This window comes from Culex pipiens, chromosome 2 (genome assembly GCF_016801865.2).
Source record: "Culex pipiens pallens isolate TS chromosome 2, TS_CPP_V2, whole genome shotgun sequence".
NCBI classification, from domain to species: domain Eukaryota; kingdom Metazoa; phylum Arthropoda; class Insecta; order Diptera; family Culicidae; genus Culex; species Culex pipiens.
Window position 1 is genome coordinate 60,946,108 of NC_068938.1, and position 17,987 is coordinate 60,964,094.

Consider the following 17,987-nt stretch of genomic DNA (forward strand, 5'->3'; position numbering starts at 1 on the left):
AATCACGGACGAACAGGCCTGACACCAGGAACAAACTTTCATCAAATTTCTGAAGTAAACTATCACTAGCACCGTGTACATTCAAGTTGTCGAAGTATCATCGAGCGATTAAGCATGATTTCTCAAAATGTCTTATGAAATAATTAGTTAAAATATTCAGCATTTGTATGGCACTAGAAACTGTTTTTTGGCATTAAGTTTGTCTTTATGATTCTAGGTAATTCATCTTTGACACTAACATTGCCGAAAAATTGATAGAAATTGTATTTTCATTATAAATTCATGCGACCATTTCAAAACTTGCCCATGAATTTGCAGCATCAGCTGGCTTTGTATACGTTTGAAACCACGTGGCGCGATGATTTTGACACAAACGCTCTCGCTTGCGCAGGTTTGCGCCAAGAAGAAGTAAAAGTAAACCACTTTTTGAAACCCCGTGTCATGTCCGTTCGTCCGTGGTTTAATCAAACAGGCCACTTTTGGACTTTTTGCTTATTTGGAATTTCGGGAACATCCGGGATTCGTTGATATTTCGTCACTTGTGTGCTATTTTGTGGCACGTCCTATCCATTTACAGCAGACGTGTCACAAGATAGCACACAAGCAAAGATTTAGCAAATTTATAATATACCATACATAGCTTAACTTAACTTAATTTAAAAAGAATTTAGTGATACCATTACTTTAACAATCGGCAATTTGGACTTGAAGTATTTAATTTTTATTGTTTAATAAGGCCGATTTGGACCAAACATGGAGGGAACGTTCATCTATTGATATTTAACAGAAATCCCAAGTTTGGAACTGATTGGACCATCCTCTATTTTTGGCACCGCCCTCTTTTTTGACGATTTTCTAAAAAATATCTAAAAAATATTCTAATAATCAATGTAGACCTCAAACTAAAATGAACTATTGGCATGATACAGCTAAAGTTTGATTTTACGCAGCACTCGGAAGTACATGGTGTACTTTTCAACAAAAAAGGATGAATCCCGCATAGTTCGGTTTTTATATATGAGAAACTTATTTCGGATTTGAATTCATAGGACAGAGTGCAGCGGAAAATTAAACTTTTTTCAGTAAAATTGCTGTATCTCGCCAATAGTTCATTTTAGTTTGAGGTCTACATTGACTATTATGTAAAATTGTCCGGGTAACACGGTGGTGATAAAATAAAACAAATAAAAATGTAAGAAATTGGTCTAAACTGAATGTTAATGCTTAAAACGGCATTTAATGGTTATTTTTATCGAATTCCTTGGAGAATTTTCTATAAAATGCAAACTGTAGAATGTCTTTTGCTCAAATAATTGCAAAGTTATGATCAAAATAAAAAAAAGTTTTTTAGAAAATCGTCAAAAAAGAGGGTGGTGCCAAAAATAGAGCGATGGTCCAAACTTGGGATTTCTGTTAACTATCGATAGATCCAAAAGTGTTCTCAGTTGACCTGGAATGCCCCATATTTTGAAAACTAATGATTGCAAAACAACTGGACAGGTGGAAGATGCACTTTAAAACACTTTTTTATTCAAATGTTGAGACGGCTTGTTATTTAAATTTTTAAATTCTCGTTATTATTTAAAAAGGATATGAATAAAAAAATATTTAGCTCGTGGTTCGATTATCCGAAGTCCCATACAAACCTTCGCATAATCGAACTTCGGATAATCGAAACTGATGTTTCGAATATGTGTTTGAAAATATTGCAAGTTTTATCAACTTTCAGTGTAAAAAATCACCATAAAAACAAAATGTTGCTTCCCATTTTATACTACATAATAAAAACTTATGTGTAGCATTTTTATAACGCCTTCATAAAAAAATTAAACAAGTTATATAAAAAAATGCTTTTCAAAATTTCTAATTATAATTTCAAATACCAATTACTTATTTCAAATAGCTTTTATCTAATGTGTACAAATGTTTTTTTAAAGAATGTTTTTTTCAGCAATTTAAGCATGATTTTTTAACTCTAAAACAACGAAATAAGCTTTTTTTTGTAATAACGCTAAGAAACTGTCAACTTTTAACAATCAAAAATAACAGATTTGAAAATCGATACCTTTTAATATCAGTGCCAAAAAGTCCTGTCAAGTTCGTAGCCATAGAAGAAACTTTTGAGTTTTAACAGCAGATTTATCAGATTTATTTATTTTATTAAAGCATAGTTCAATCACTAAATGGCTGAAATTTTCAAGTTTAATAATTTTTTAAAAAATCTGTATATCTGTGATTTTTGGGATCGAAAAATCTGTAAAATACTGTAATTTTTTTCTGTATGTCTAGCATGACTGGTCTACATACAACTGAATGGTTTTTGAAATTTGTATGACAAGATAATAATAATATTATTGTAAATTTTATAATTTTGATTGATGTTATACACCAGCTTGGAGAACACTTTAATATTGATCAGATTTTTCAAAGAATAATGATATGTTCATCATAAAAGGAAGCAGATTTATAATAAAAGTCCATATAACTGCTTCCAATTTAACTTTTTAACAGTGTATCATTCAGTTATCTCTGCTCAGCACGTGCATTCAACGACTACCATGCTCCGTCATTCGTCCAAGTATTGCCCCGTCATTTTGTGCTGTCGATAGCAAAAAGACTAATGAATATATGAAAATGATTATAATGAGCCCCCCCACCCTGTTCTACACAATAGATCGAAAGCTGATGATGTTTTCCCCCCTTTTCAGCAGTAGCAGCAGGGGAAAAGTATGAAATTTTATGAAGTCAAACATAATGGAAGCATTTATGCCGTAATACGGGAACAAAAGACGCTAACTTTTTTCGCCCAGACAGGCCGTCGTCGCCGTTGTCGTGACAGAACGGAAAGAAACGAGAATCCCTTGGCGTCGGATTTACGCGCGGGATCCGACCGGAAGGAGAGCCAAAGAGACTCGAGAATGACAAAAGTTCTGGCGCCAGCGGTCTGAGATGGGTCGATGTACCTATTTTCGACCTATTGTTCGAAAGTAGAACCAAATGACGAAAATAGGTCCTTTTTTCCCGGTGATATTCTTTTAAGCCCGTCTCGAGTGTTAAATGGAACCGAAATGCGAATAAAAGCCTCCGTCATTGAATCGAACTGGGCACGTGGACGAGCGGAGGGGTTGGATTTGATCAAGTGAGATATACTTCCGGTTGCTTCCGGATGGGGTGTTATGGCGGGAAATGGATGTTCGCTTGTTCGCGTTGAAGAGGGGTTTGGGGGATGGAAGTTGCGTGGTGATGAATATGAATGAGCACGTCGTTGAGTCGCGTTTACCCTTTGTGGGGTGGGTGAAATGAACATTTCCAATATATTTCGGGAATCAGTCATGCGTGAGCTGAGATAGCGGATCTGGTAATGGGTAAAGTTAGATATTATGCTTGGAAAATTAATAGAATAGGTTGAAATTATTATAGAAATAATTTCCAAAATTAGAAAATGAGTAAATTATTGCAAACACTTCAAACATTGTAGAATGGTCGTATGGGAGTTTTTGGGAATAAGACCAACCAAGACCAAGTATAACCCAAATCCCTTCCCGTTGCAGGAAGTCAAATACAACTGGACCGTGGCCATGGAGAGCGCCGTCGATTCGTCCTTCTTCTGGGGCTACCTGGTGACGCAAGTGCCCGGTGGATTCCTGGCCTCGATGTACCCAGCGAACCGCATCTTCGGCACAGCCATCGCCTGTTCGTCCTTTCTGAACCTGTTGGTCCCAGGTGCCATGATGCTGCATCCGACGGTAGTCATCCTGGTGCGCGTACTGCAAGGATTGGTTGAGGTTAGTATCGGAGAGAAGGATTGTTAGTGGGAATCGCGAATTTAATCTTCGTTTGATCTTCTTCTTCAGGGTGTAACGTACCCCGCCTGTCACGGTATCTGGCGCTTCTGGGCCCCACCACTGGAGCGATCCCGGCTGGCCACGATGGCCTTCAGCGGGTCGTACGCCGGCGTCGTGATAGGAATGCCCATGTCCGGCATCCTGACCGGGTGGATCAGCTGGCACGCGCCGTTCTACTTCTACGGCCTCATGGGGTGCCTGTGGTACTGCTTCTGGCTGTGGCTATCGTTCGAGAAGCCGCGGCAACACCCCACCATCACCGTGAAGGAGCTGAAATACATCGAAAAGTCCCTCGGGGAGTCGGTCCAGCTGCCGATGCCGACGATCGCGACGACGCCGTGGCGTGCGATGGCCACCTCGATGCCGGTGTACGCCATCATTGTGGCCAACTTTTGCCGCTCGTGGAACTTCTACCTGCTCGTGCTGTACCAAAGTGCATATCTTAAGCATTCGTTTGATTTCAAAATTGAAGAGGTATGTGGGAAGCTTAGTTCTACGATCTTTGAAATTGACATCCCTGTTTCTTCCCTCACCTCAGACTGGTATCCTAGGAGCACTGCCACATCTGCTGATGACCATAATCGTCCCGTTCGGTGGAATGCTGGCGGATTACCTGCGAAGGTCCGGCATCATGACAACGACCAACGTGCGGAAGCTGTTCAACTGCGGAGGGTTCGGCCTCGAAGGTCTGTTCTTCCTGGTGGTGGCCCACGTCACAAGTCCCGTAAGTTAATCGCATAATTTCTAAAGTGATCAATTAGGAAAAAGACCATTTTTCCAGATGGGTGCCGTGACGGCCCTCACGCTGGGTGTCGCCTTCAGCGGGTTCGCCATCTCCGGATACAACGTGAACCACCTGGATATTGCGCCCCGGTACGCCAGTATCCTGATGGGTATGTCCAACGGCATTGGAACCATCGCCGGGCTGATTTGCCCCATCGCGATTGATCATCTGACGAGAGGGCAGGTGAGTGGAATGGGATTTTCAAATTAAACTTTAAACAACTAGATATGCAGATTTTCGTACACCAACCAATAAAATTTTGCGCACTCTTAGATTAACTTGGTCACCCTACCCCGCACGTGCAATTGCCTCAATTCAAATCAAGTCAGCTACGACTCATAAACGCCAAATTGTCAGTTGCCTGGAAACGGCACTCTAACCCACCCTCCCCTCCATCACAGACAAATGGACCCGACCCTACCTGGGACGCGGCACTATATTTCCCATCAAGCAACCCCACCAAAGCGTTCCATTTTGAGGGATAAATTAAATTTGTTATGATGTTTTACGCTTGATGATTTTCCACAATAAATCACGACGGAGAGAGAATGCTTGAAAATGCGAAATTCCTCCCCTCGGAAAAATACGCCGACGTCGTGTCTCGGTATAAACGGTTCATAAATGGAAAATCACAGACTCCACCACCACCCCCCTTTTAAGGGTCGGGCTCTTTGCGACAATAGCGGATAACGCCGGTGGCAACGAAATGGAAACCCTTCACTTTTCTCTTTGGAAAAGTCCCACCCCCAACCCGTGCCGGAGGGGGCGGAACTCGGGCCATATTTTCCGACGGCAAACAAGAGTGAAATATTTTCCCATACAAATAGGCGAGCGGCGACGGCACTGCTGTGCAGCTTCCGGTTCTTGGTTTGGCAGAATGTTTATCAGATCCATGTGGGGAAAACATCACAAGTTGGAGTTGGATTTGTAAAAAGAATTCAATGTTTTTATTTAAAGTTGAAATGTTAGCAGCAGCTTTGACAGGTCCTTTCATTCGTATTTAAGTCATGTCAAACGTATTTAAAAATTAGGAATAAACTAAACAGGCTGTAACGAGCTTAAATTTTTCAAAAAAAAATATGCAACGAATCTAAAACTAGGAATAAAAAAAGCATTGACTTAAAAGTTACATTGACTGAACTAAGCGAAATCGTTTTTTTCCAGAAGGGTACATAAAGGCGTTTTGTGACGTCTGCGTACAAATAGAATATCTGTTTTAATGGAGTTTCCAAAACTAAAGTTTTAAAAATTTTATTATCTGAGCAAAATATCTGCTGAAATTTTAAATTTAACATTTGTACTAACAAAAAAGAGAAATCGAATGTTTTTTTTCAATTCCATGGATGCAGATTTATTTATTTTTCAATGACGTCAGTAAAATGCAGATGTTTTATGCAAACAAAGGCATTTGAGTAAACGATTTCACATTTTGATTTTTTTTTAGATTTTTCTAAAATTTCTGCCTATAAAAACCCCTGCACAGCTCCCAAATCTTCAGTCAGAACTTGAGTTCAGATCAGCACCGCAACCACCTCCTCCAAGATGAAATTCGTCCTCGTCCTCGCTGCCCTGTTGGCCGTTGCCTTCGCTGCCCCATCAACTTTGGACGGTGCAAAGCTCCAACAAGCCCTGATCCAGGCTGGAGCTGACCCGGAGGCTGCAAGCGGATTCCTGGAAATTCTCAGTGGAATTACTGGAGTCCTGAACGTGGTCGTTCCGAACATTGCTCCCATTATCTCGGCAGTGAAATCTGGATAAAAGTTTGAATTTTTTACAATTTCGGAGATGAATCAATAAATAAAATGACATAATGTTACTTGTTTGTTGTTAATTAATTTGTATCATAATTGTTGGTGATTGATTGATGTGATTATTTTTATCAATTTGAGGGATTTTACTTTGTTTACCTTCAGCCCTGTAATGAAGCTAAAACGTTATGTTTGATTTTTTTTAACTATTTGACTTGCTCCATAATCACAATGAATTGGTTCGGATTCCCCCTCAGAAAATCAGCTTGATATAAATATACAACTCAATAAAGTATCAAATCCAGTGGGGAAGCACCAGGAGTGCAATACCAATGAAACAAATTCCTCCCAACATTAGCAGTGTGTTCAGCTATTCCATCCTTAGCTATAAATCTGCAACTTCTAGCAGAACGAAACCTGTGCAATGCTTCACATCCAGATGAGATTTTTCACTCTTGCTGTTTTAGGAGAACGATCAAACGCTGGATATGCTGCAGCATCACATATTTCGATGTCCTATGGCTTTTATTGAAGCATTAGGGTGTAATATGGTTGTAGGAAAAAAAAAAAGAAAAAAATTTGGGGTTCCAAACAACTCGGGGAACAGCATCTAATTCCAGCGTGCCTCTAATGTTGGCAGGTCAGAACTTTGGCGTTCAATTAAAGCTTATTAAAAGCGTTTTCAATTGAAATCGAGTGATAAATAGCTCAATAAGAAGTGAGCAAGCAAGTTTCTATCAAAAGTTTTGCAAAATTAGTTATTTAAATAGTGAATATCAGCAAATTGGATGGAGTTATGTGCGATTGCTTAACCTGCCAAACATACGAGAATTTCCCCTCCTTAAACTATAAGAACGATTGGTTAAGTCCCCACTTTGCGCAAAGCGATTCAATTTTGTATGGGAATTAGTATGGGGAAATCCATTTTTTTGAATTTTGATATTTGAGACATCCACGTTTCCCGCTATATTAAGGGGTTACATACATGAAGAAAATCACAAAATTTCATATTACAGAATTTTTTTTTGAATCCACTAAAAGATGATTTTCATTCACTCCTGAAAGTTTCATGAAGATATTACATGATTAAACTGAGTTAGAGACGATTTTCAGCTCAACATTTTGCCGTGCGCAATGCAGGCTGTCAAACTTTCTGAGCGTTTTTCTCGAAACACCGAGTTAATTTACGGGTGCCACGATATCTCGAGATGGGATGGACCAAATTGGCTAAAATTTGGGGTAAAGACTCTCAAGACATATACCGTGTGCATGACGAAGCCCGATTTTGAAATTTTGCTTTTTTAAAAAATACAAAAATCAAAAACTGAAAAACACAAAAATATTTTTATCTTTTTTTAAAATAAGTTTTTTGAAAATCGGCCTTCGTCATGCACACAGAACCAGTTTAACGAGTCTTCAACAAAATTTGAGCCGATTTGGTCAAGGCAGTGTTAAGATATCGTGGCATCCGTTTTTTGAAACTGCTAACTTCAAATAGCTATATCTCGGCAATGATACAACCAAATGTCTTCAAAAATGTTTTGATAATAGATGAAAATGTGTATTTTAATGCCCTGATAACAGTTTTTAAATAAAATTAAGTGTGTGCTCACACCAACCTCTGACTTTTTTTATCGATTTACATGTATGTAACCGCTTAAAACCAGAATCATATTCGGATGCTCTGCAATTTGCTCTACAACTTTCCCAAAGAGAGTGTTTAGTTAACTCCTTAAACTCCATACTTGGAGATCATGTAATTGACGAGGGTTACTTGGTCCAAGCGGGTCTTGCAGGTCTTGAACCTGGCGATGTACTCGGAGAAAATGCTTCACAGCTCAGCCGAACTGTAGAGCACCTCCCCAGCGTCCTTCTCCGTCTCGGGAGCCACTGTTTCTTTGCGGGTCGAGGGCGATCCTTCGATTTTCCATCCGGGACTGCGCCCGGCAGCGGAGGGAACTTCGCCGGCGTGAACGCCGGAACTGCTGGACTCTGCTTCTCCGCCTTCCTTGCCGGTGGTTTCGGTTTCGACGCCTGCTGGCGCCTCCGGATGAAGTCCGCACGCTTGGGACAGCTGCGGTCTGTGGCTTCGTGGGCTCTAAAGCAGTTGGCACACCGATCCGGCTGGGCTTCCTGGACTTCGCATTCGTCCGTCTTGTGGGGACCCCCACAGTTGTTGCACCTCCTCTTGAGGTGACAGTTCCTGGTTCCATGACCCAGCTGCAAGCAGTTCCTGCACTGAGTCACGTCCGGCCGCTTGTTCCGGTGGCCTCCCACCGGATGTGAAATGCTTTTAAGAGCTTGATTTCATTCAGCTTCTTGAGGTTCCTTGGGGAACGTAACAATGTACGGGGTTGCTGATGAAGCGAACTCTCCTTTTTTCTTGATGGTTACACCTCCACAGCATCCAGGTTGTGCGATTCCTTGAGTTTCTGCTTGACGAATTCAGTTGAAGCCGGTGGAAGTCCTCTGACGACGACGCGGAGTTGCCGCTCGCTAAGTTTTTCGTGGGTATATAACTCCACTTTATTCGCAATCAAGTGGGTCCGCGCGGTTTCGAAACGCTCCACGGATATACACAGCAATTTGATCCCAAACGGAGTCAGCTTGTAATTTCGCGAACAGACGGTAATAACAAAATGTCAAAAAAAAAAAAAAAAAAAAATCAAACCATCCACATTAACGACCCTCGGGTCTTTTGTGGTCTCTATTGCAAGTTTCTGCTCGAACCTAGGAGTCCGAAGGCTTGAATGGGGAGAGCACCCAAACCTCTTTTACTCCAAGGAACCTTCCACCCCAGTGTTTGGACTGACGACCTTTGGATTGTGAGTCCAACCGCCGCCAGCGATTCCACAGGAGTAGGCTTGGTTTGGTGTGTTGTTTGTACTTATGGCATGAAGACGACTCCTACACCTGGAATGACTTAACGGCCTAACAACCAAGGCCGGGACCGACATTTTACTTCCTCATCCGATGGAAGGTTGGAGCAGATGGGAATCGAACCCAGAATCATCCGCTTACAAAGCGGACAGCGTCACCATTCGGCCACGCACTGCTGCCAAAATGTGTGCCATTTCAATAACAAATACTGTAAAAATAACAGAAAGTGTTATGGAATCTTCTTGAAAATCACTTTTGCATAAGAGTTAAATAACAGTTTATGTTATCATAACAAAAAAATTTATTGGTCTGATATTGATTGAAAGCTAAAACTTTAGAATAACATTTTTTGTTATGGAAGAATACCTCCAACTGTTATTGGGATGATCGGATTAGTTGTTAAAATAACAAAAAAATAATAACAAAAATTTGTTCGAAAAAAAACTAGAATTGTTATTAGTCTGTTATTACAATAACAATCCAATTACCAAAAAATCATAACGACAAATAACAAATCTTGTTATAAATAGCATAAAATGTTATTCGTTTAGTATTTTTAAATATCAAAACCTGTTATTCCCAAGTTATTTCCGTCTGCTCGGGTTGGCTTGGTTGTGCACGACAACATTACACTCCTCAGCTTGCCGAAGCTCATATTCTTTACCACCAGAGGAGGTGGTTTCTTGGCCACTGGAACCGGTGGGACGCTTCCTTTCCCGGCTGGGTTACCATAGTTATTGTTGTTGTTGTTCTCCATCAGCGGGCTGAACTTGTTGTAGTTGAGGAGCTGTTCCTCGTGCCATTTCCGACGTTGGCTCCGTCGTCACTTGTCTTCTGCCGCTTCCGCGTTCCGACAACGGGAAGAAAATCGTCGTCGGAGGAATCTTCCACCTCCATCCACAAGCACTTTGCGTGCAGCAACAACCTTGGTGCTAACTTGGTCCTATAAAAAGATACAGCTTGCTCAAAACTCGTCTAAAACGTGTTTTTGCTCGAAAATCACGTTTAAGACGAGTTTTGAGGACGCTGTATCTTCTTTCAGAAGCAAGTTAGCACCGGGAAATTTCTAGAGCACCTTGCAAGGCACCCGAATATGAATCTGGTTTTAATATAGCGTGAAACGTGGATTTTTGAATCATCAAAATTCAAAAAAATGATTTTTCCCATACAAATTTATATGAATAATTGAATCGCTTTGCGCAAAGTGAGGACTAAACCAATCGTTCTCAAACATTGAGGAGTTGTTTAGGACCCAAAAGGGAACTGAAAAATTGCTGTGCTGGAAAATCGATTTTGTTATTACACCCTATTGAAGCATGTTAAAAAAGTGTCCACGTTTGTGGATGGTCCTGGGAGTCCTCTGTTGACCCAGGACATAACAACATAATATAAAAAAAGTCTACCATACTCACTGGAGCTATGCGGGTATGATCTGTTGTCAAAATCATGAAATGTTTTTCTCTGAGTGCTGTTTTTTAGCTCTTCTTGCGAACCGCTCATTGATGGTCCCTCTTACTCACATTCGCGATGAGAGAGCAAGGGTTCATGCGAACCACGGCAGGCGTTCGGATCGTGGTTCGCTCGTGCTTGGTTCGCAATCATGAGCGAACCACACTTGAGCGTCATGACGTATCGTTTGAACCACGATTCGAGTGAGCGAACCGTGACACCACTGGCGACATCGCAGAATGACACTCTCGCCGCAGTTCTTCGTCACCCGTAAAAAAAACCTCATACAACCGATCAAAACATGAAAACACACACAATTTTCCATCAAAAAATGTCAAAAACTAGATAAAATAAAACACACACCTCTGATTATAAAACAGCTCATTTACCAATAAGAAGAAGTCATGCTTGTGCTTGAACAGTCTGCTACTTTGTAGATATAAACAATGTGGGATCATTCGAAAATCACGTTACGAATTCTCTCTATTCATCACCCAGGTTAGGAGGCTCAAAACTGGAAAAAAACCCAAACGTACCGATTTTACGAGCTAAATCCCATTTAAACTTCAAAGTCAAAGCGCCAGGTCCTGTCGCAACCAATCAAGCTCATATCTGGAGTTTTTTTTAACAAAATTTTCAGTGTTTGCCTTTTGGGTGTTTTTTAATACCCCTGACTCAAGGTGGTTTAAAAAAACACAAAAAATCAAAAACTGGAAATTTGGTTTATTGAACCTTTTCAAAAAAAAACTCCAGATATTTGGGCTTTGGGCTCAGTACATCTAGGGGATCATGCCCTGAAATGCCCGCAAAATGGACCCATGGAATGGGAATTATTTGTGAGATTTTTTTTCAAATGCTCACTCTACTTGCTGAATATCATTCTTTCAGTTCTTTGAGCTATTTTAGCATTCTGGGCCAAATATGAGCAAAATTGGTCCAAGTAAAAGTTAAGTTATGAAAAATATCGGAAAAATGTTGTAAAAAAAGTGTGATTCTCATCGGAAATTTAATGCTCTGCAATTTTTTTAATGAAATTTTTGAATGAAAATCATTTTTTCGCCAGATTTTGGCTCGAGTACGAAAACATTTTTTTTTGCCATTCCGTTGTGAAACTATTTACTTTTCCTGTCATTCTTGAACGACAAAATAGCCTACTTTTCTGTACCAAAAATAACAGAATCGAATAGCAACACTTTTCCAAATAAATGCTGAAAAGTTCTTCTTTTCAGCACTCAAATGGGTGCTGAAAAATTGAACTTTTCAGCACTTGTTTCGAAAAGTAACACTTTTGATTTAAACGATTTATTGACCAAATACATGAAAATTTGACATAAAATTTCACTCAGTGTGTGTTTTTTGGAATTGCAAAAAATGTTGTATGGAACTCGTTGCAAAACTTGATTTTTTCAGCACTCTTCGTATTTATCCAACTCGGTGATCCTCGTTGGATAAATGTACGACTCGTGCTGAAAAAATCCTCTTTTTGCAACTTGTTGCATAAACTACTATTTTTAAATAGCTCAATTTATCCATTTTTTTTTATTTCAGCCCAAATCCTGCTGGTCCACGGTGTTCACGATAGCGGCCTGCGTCCATCTGGTGGGCATCACGTTCTACGGCATCTTCGCGTCCGGTGAGCTGCAACCGTGGGCCGAACCGACGCTGGAGGAGCAAAAGGCGTGGGACCCGGTGGCCAGCGGGTACGAAAAGGAGACCACGTTCAACGACCCGAACGGGACGGCCGGAGCCGGGATGGGGCCAGGAGCTGGCCCGGACGGAGCCGGCGCTCCCATGCACGACCCCTCCAAAACGGTCAGCTACGGGGCGGTGACGCACGTGGCCAACAACCCGTTCGCGTACCCCCAGGTGGTGGACGAACCGGTCCAGCCGGAAGCCCGGGACGCTTACTTACACGGCAATCCGGCCGAGCGCACGTATTGACCTGCTCGGCTCAAGAAAACCGTAACGTTTAGCTCGAACTACTAACTTAGACTTAGGAAGAGGAGACTCTGGCTGTTTCTTTGTGTACGTTAAGAGAGGTTCAACTGACTTTGCTTCGTTTATTGTGATCTTAGGTAGAACGGACACACTTTCGGCAGTGCAGTTTTCTCCCTTTTCCCTGTGTGGAAAATTAAAACATGAGAGAGAGAGAGAGTAACAATAACCTATGGCAGTATTTGAGGTTAAATAAATATCATCAAAACTATACTAATTTAACTCTAGTGACGAAGAGTACTTAGGAGGAATCGTGGTAAGGAAGGAAAATTAACCCTGCTTAAGCAATTAAAAACTTAGATAGTACTAACAAATAATGAGCAACTGAAATTGACAGCAAAATTATTTTAGGGCGCAGATCAAATCAAATTTATAAACTATCTCTTAATGTTAGCAGCACTCAACGTATCGAAGTCACATGAAATAACTAACAAGTAATGAAAAACAAACAAAACTGTACATAAACTTATGTAAGAATAGTAGCAAAACATTAAAAAAAAGCATTCGTTAATAACAAGCACCCAAAAGTTGCTTCACGAAGGGCGGATTATATCAAAAAAGTTAAGAGCAAACATAACCTAACTGTGTACATTAACGTCAGCGTGTGCGTGTTCCAAACAAACAAAAGGTTCAAACGCGACTGACCGTGGACTGTAGCCGATCGTTTCCCCGAAAAGTGTTAGTTGACCATAAAAAAACCCCACTACAAAACAAATAGCCAGATGAAAATGTTCAATAGCCCAACCAGGAAATCCAACACTAAACGATAAAAAGCGTAGTGAAATCAGCGTGTGGTGAATCTGACTTCCCACGTACGATTCCGTTCTGTAAAAAGGTATTTCTTTCAACTAAAAGAGTCAATTTCAAGCATGTACACTAAAACTACACAAACACATAGTAAACAAAAACTTGAAGGAAAACGATTAATATGCAACTCCTAGTTCGATTTATTATGATGAATTCTGTAACACGACTCATTCTCAATTTCAAACTCAATCGGTTTTTATAAACACGAGCAAAATTTTATCACAGATAACAGACGTCAACAAAAGTGTAGTGGTACACAGATGAAATAAATGAATCAAACTTCGAGTTGAAAAATTGAATTTACCTCTGCTTCATGTGATTTTACTGGAATTATCGGGTAAAATTAAATGTTATAGATAATTTATCTTTCACCAGTTACATCAGAAACTTGGTAGAATTGAATCAGCAGGTTAAAAATTTCCTAGTTTTCAATGTGGGTAATTCTCTACCAACTCACACGAAATCGGGAAAAGTTGCCCCGACCCCTCTTCGATTTTCGTGAAACTTTGTCCTAAGGGGTAACTTTTGTCCCTGATCACGAATCCGAGGTCCGTTTTTTGATATCTCGTGACGGAGGGGCGGTACGACCCCTTCCATTTTTGAACATGCGAAAAAAGAGGTGTTTTTCAATAATTTGCAGCCTGAAACGGTGATGAGATAGAAATTTGGTGTCAAAGGGACTTTTATGTAAAATTAGACGCCCGATTTGATGGCGTACTCAGAATTCCGAAAAAACGTATTTTTCATCGAAAAAAAACACTAAAAAAGTTTTAAAAATTCTCCCATTTTCCGTTACTCGACTGTAAAAAAATTTGGAACATGTCATTTTATGGGAAATTTAATGTACTTTTCGAATCTACATTGACCCAGAAGGGTCATTTTTTCATTTAGAACAAAATTTTTCATTTTAAAATTTCGTGTTTTTTCTAACTTTGCAGGGTTATTTTTTAGAGTGTAACAATGTTTTACAAAGTTGTAGAGCAGACAATTACAAAAATTTTGATATATAGACATAAGGGGTTTGCTTATAAACATCACGAGTTATCGCGATTTTACGAAAAAAAGTTTTATAAAACGGACCTCGGATTCGTGATCAGGGACAAAAGTTACCCCTTAGGACAAAGTTTCACGCAAATCGAAGAGGGGTCGGGGCAACTGCTGTGTGAGTTGGCGGAGAATTACCCATGTTCCTTTAACAGGATAATTTATGAAAAATTGCATTAAAATATATTACCATGATAAAAAATAATCTGTCATAATTAGGGATTTTCAAGAATAGAGTTCTATTGAACACTCTCGGAGAAGGAAACTCGAAGAAGATCGCGTCTATCTTTTCTTTTGCGTGAAATATCGGTGAAATTAATGAGAAAATGAGGAAGGAATCATTTAACCGTTGCAATGTTTTCACACAAAATGGTAATTAAGCTTGGATGTCTGTTATCTGTGGGTTGAACAACTAAAAATGCAAAATAAGGCTTCAATTGTTTTTAAGAAAAATAAAATAATTATTATTGAAATTATAAACTTCATTATATTTTACTGGCAATTATTTCAATTTAAACAGATGAACCCGGGCAGACGGTAATAACAAAATTCATGCCATTTCAATAACAAATACTGTTAAAATAACAAAAAGTGTTATGGAATCTTCTTGAAAAACCAATTTTTGCATAAGGGTTTAATAACAGTTTATGTTATCATATCAAAATTAGTTATTGGTCTGATATTAATGGAATGTCAAAATAACTTTGGAATAACATTTTTTGTTATGGAAGAATACCTCCAACTGTTATTGGGATGATCGGATTAGTTGTTAAAATAACAAAAAATAATAACAAAGATTTGTTCGAAGAATAACTAGAAATGTGATTAGTCTGTTATTACAATAACAATCCAATAACAAAAAAATCATAACGGCGAATAACAAAACTTGTTATAAATAACATAAAATGTTATTGGCCTAGTATTTTCAAATAACAAAAAATGTTATCCCCACGTTATTTCCGTCTGCTCGGGAACTGATTTGAAATTATGTTGAGTCAGACGATTCACTTTAATCTAAGAATGCATGAATAAAATGATGAATGTTGAGAGTATGATAACTTTTTTGATACGCATGATTTACAATTAAAAAAAAATAATTTGAATACCTATCAAGAATATGAAAACAAAAATATCCGAACTGATGATAGATTTTGTTGGAAATTTTGGGGAAACTCACATTTCTTCCTAGTACTATTCTACTGCGTGAATATTATAATTAATTTAGACGCTTGTTTTTTTTTCAATTACTTTTAGTTAGTATCCTTTTAGTAAATTTTTAAATTTCTGATATCATGAAAATATGTTTTTAAAACTTTGCCTTCAAACGAAAATTTTATTTTATCAAATCTAAAGATAAACAACAACATAAACTATTTTTTATTTAGTTACTAAGTGTACTGTAAAATGATCTTTTATTTGAAGATAAAGTTATAGTGTTAGGTCACTTAAAAAAAGCATAACTTTCAATAATGCAAGCTTGTTTACATCTTATATTTAACAGTGATGAATGAGTGAGGAATGCATGTCATACACAAATAATTTAAGGCAAAAATAAAATCTGCTGACGCAAAACAATAACTAGACTTAAGAAACTTAAACTTAATTTGAGGTGTTCTCACTCTCAAAGGCTGTGTTGACAATAATGAATAAAAAAAACTCTAGCCTTTAAGATGTTATGCAAATTTCTTTCCATCTGTAAGCTGTTACGACTATAATATACGTTGGAAAAGTCTCACTACTAAACGTAATTTAAATTAAAACTATTTAAATCGTTAAGAAATCTGTTACGTTTGCTTTAAGCAGTTGAAAGTCTCAGTTACTCTTTTCTTCTAGGTTCAATAGTTATTACGCAACAAACAATGGAAAATTGCGAATGTGACAAATACAATAAAACCATAGCTGATAAGATGATAGACAATAAGAGATAACTGATATCAAAATAATAAAACGAGGCAGCAATCCATATTCTGGCTGCATTCATGTACATAGTGGAAGCGTTCTGAAATACAAATTGTATAGATAACTTTAAGTATTGATCGAATTGGTTGCACTGTAGATACACACATTGGTTTTGAAAATTAAATTGATTGATTTAGGTTTGTAGATTACGCATATCTTATTAGAGAATTATTAAACGGGTAAACGAAGCAAATATATTATTTTTCTTAAAAACTGGTTAAGTTGACGATGTATGATGACCCCTAAACAAGATCAATTCAACTTTTAGTGAAATTGTAGATAACCTTAGTTAGCTAGTGAAAGATAAGTTATATTAAAAGTTTCAATTTTAAAGTCTACAGTGATGTTAATGAAGTATATTGTACATTTCCAAACACAAAGTATTAAATATTTTCGAAAGGATCAACCATCAAGACAAACAAAAGTTGTATCCTCCCTTTCTAGTAGATCATCCTTCCCGACAAAATTAAAAAAATACAAATAAAATTGCAAACAACTTGAAAAAATCTTAAACGAATAAATCTTTGGTGTAACCTTAAAAAAATCAATAAACCAATATAAACAACAAAAAGTGTTATAAGTTCATAATGGTTCCACCGTTAAACGGTGCTTCTGTTTACATTTCCTCTTAAGTGTTGTTGAAATAATAAGACATAGAAAACGCATATAAAGAAATCGAATGTTCAGAAACTATACCAAAAAAAAAACACACATTCTGAAAGTGAAAATAAAGGTGAGAAGGAGGAGTCAAACAGTATTAAAAACAACGGACAAGAATATAAAGAAAAACATTACACGAAACCAAAATGTAGGTTAATTGTTTTACAACTAGTTATACTGAGTAGTCACTGGTTAAGTATTCGGCGCAGAAAATATTTAGACAAATCTCAAAAACTACGCTGCAATAGTCTCCCGTGTATAAACTGGCAGATAGCAAACATTAAATCACACTTAATTACGTTACCCATAATGTATAATCATGTGCAACAAATAAAAAAAAAGCTGTGTTTCTTCATTGTGTTAACATCAAAATTAGCGAATAAGATAAGATACATGTACGATGAAGAGAAAAATAATTAAAATGTATGCTGGTAAAATAGTACTGAATAATGGCACACTGAACAGAAAAAAACAACTATATAATACACAAAATAGAAAACCGAGCAGTTTGAGAAAACTGTCAACCAATAGTAACCGAATAACGAAATGTAAAGTAAACAAAACAAAAAAGGACATAAACAAATATTGAAGCATTCAAATTATGAGACAGAAATAAAGATACGTATATTATACTGTTGACAAAAGCGTTTTTTATATTGCGAGTAATTTGAATGAAAAACGATTCTTCTATCATTCGGTTTGGAACATTACATGAGTTTCATACACAGCTAAAAAAGTAGTAATCCAGCTGCGTGTAAAAGACCTGGGTGTAAAATAAATATTGCATTATTTTTTTGCAATTTTATGTGATTTTAC

The 17,987-nt window shown here is 38.0% G+C and overlaps 1 protein-coding gene across 2 annotated transcripts in view; it reads left to right on the forward strand.

Annotated features, from left to right (window-relative positions):
- The window catches only part of LOC120420594 (vesicular glutamate transporter 1), a 104,295-nt gene extending 86,649 nt beyond the window's left edge, over positions 1-17,646 (forward strand). For both annotated transcript variants that reach the window (XM_052707832.1, XM_039583670.2), the window contains 5 exons: positions 3,552-3,785; positions 3,855-4,319; positions 4,384-4,569; positions 4,627-4,812; positions 12,255-17,646. In XM_052707832.1, coding sequence (XP_052563792.1) covers positions 3,552-3,785; positions 3,855-4,319; positions 4,384-4,569; positions 4,627-4,812; positions 12,255-12,647 — 1,464 coding nt within the window. In that variant the 3' untranslated portion in view covers positions 12,648-17,646. The remainder of the gene's footprint in view (positions 1-3,551; positions 3,786-3,854; positions 4,320-4,383; positions 4,570-4,626; positions 4,813-12,254) is intronic.
- The last annotated feature ends 341 nt before the right edge of the window (positions 17,647-17,987 follow it).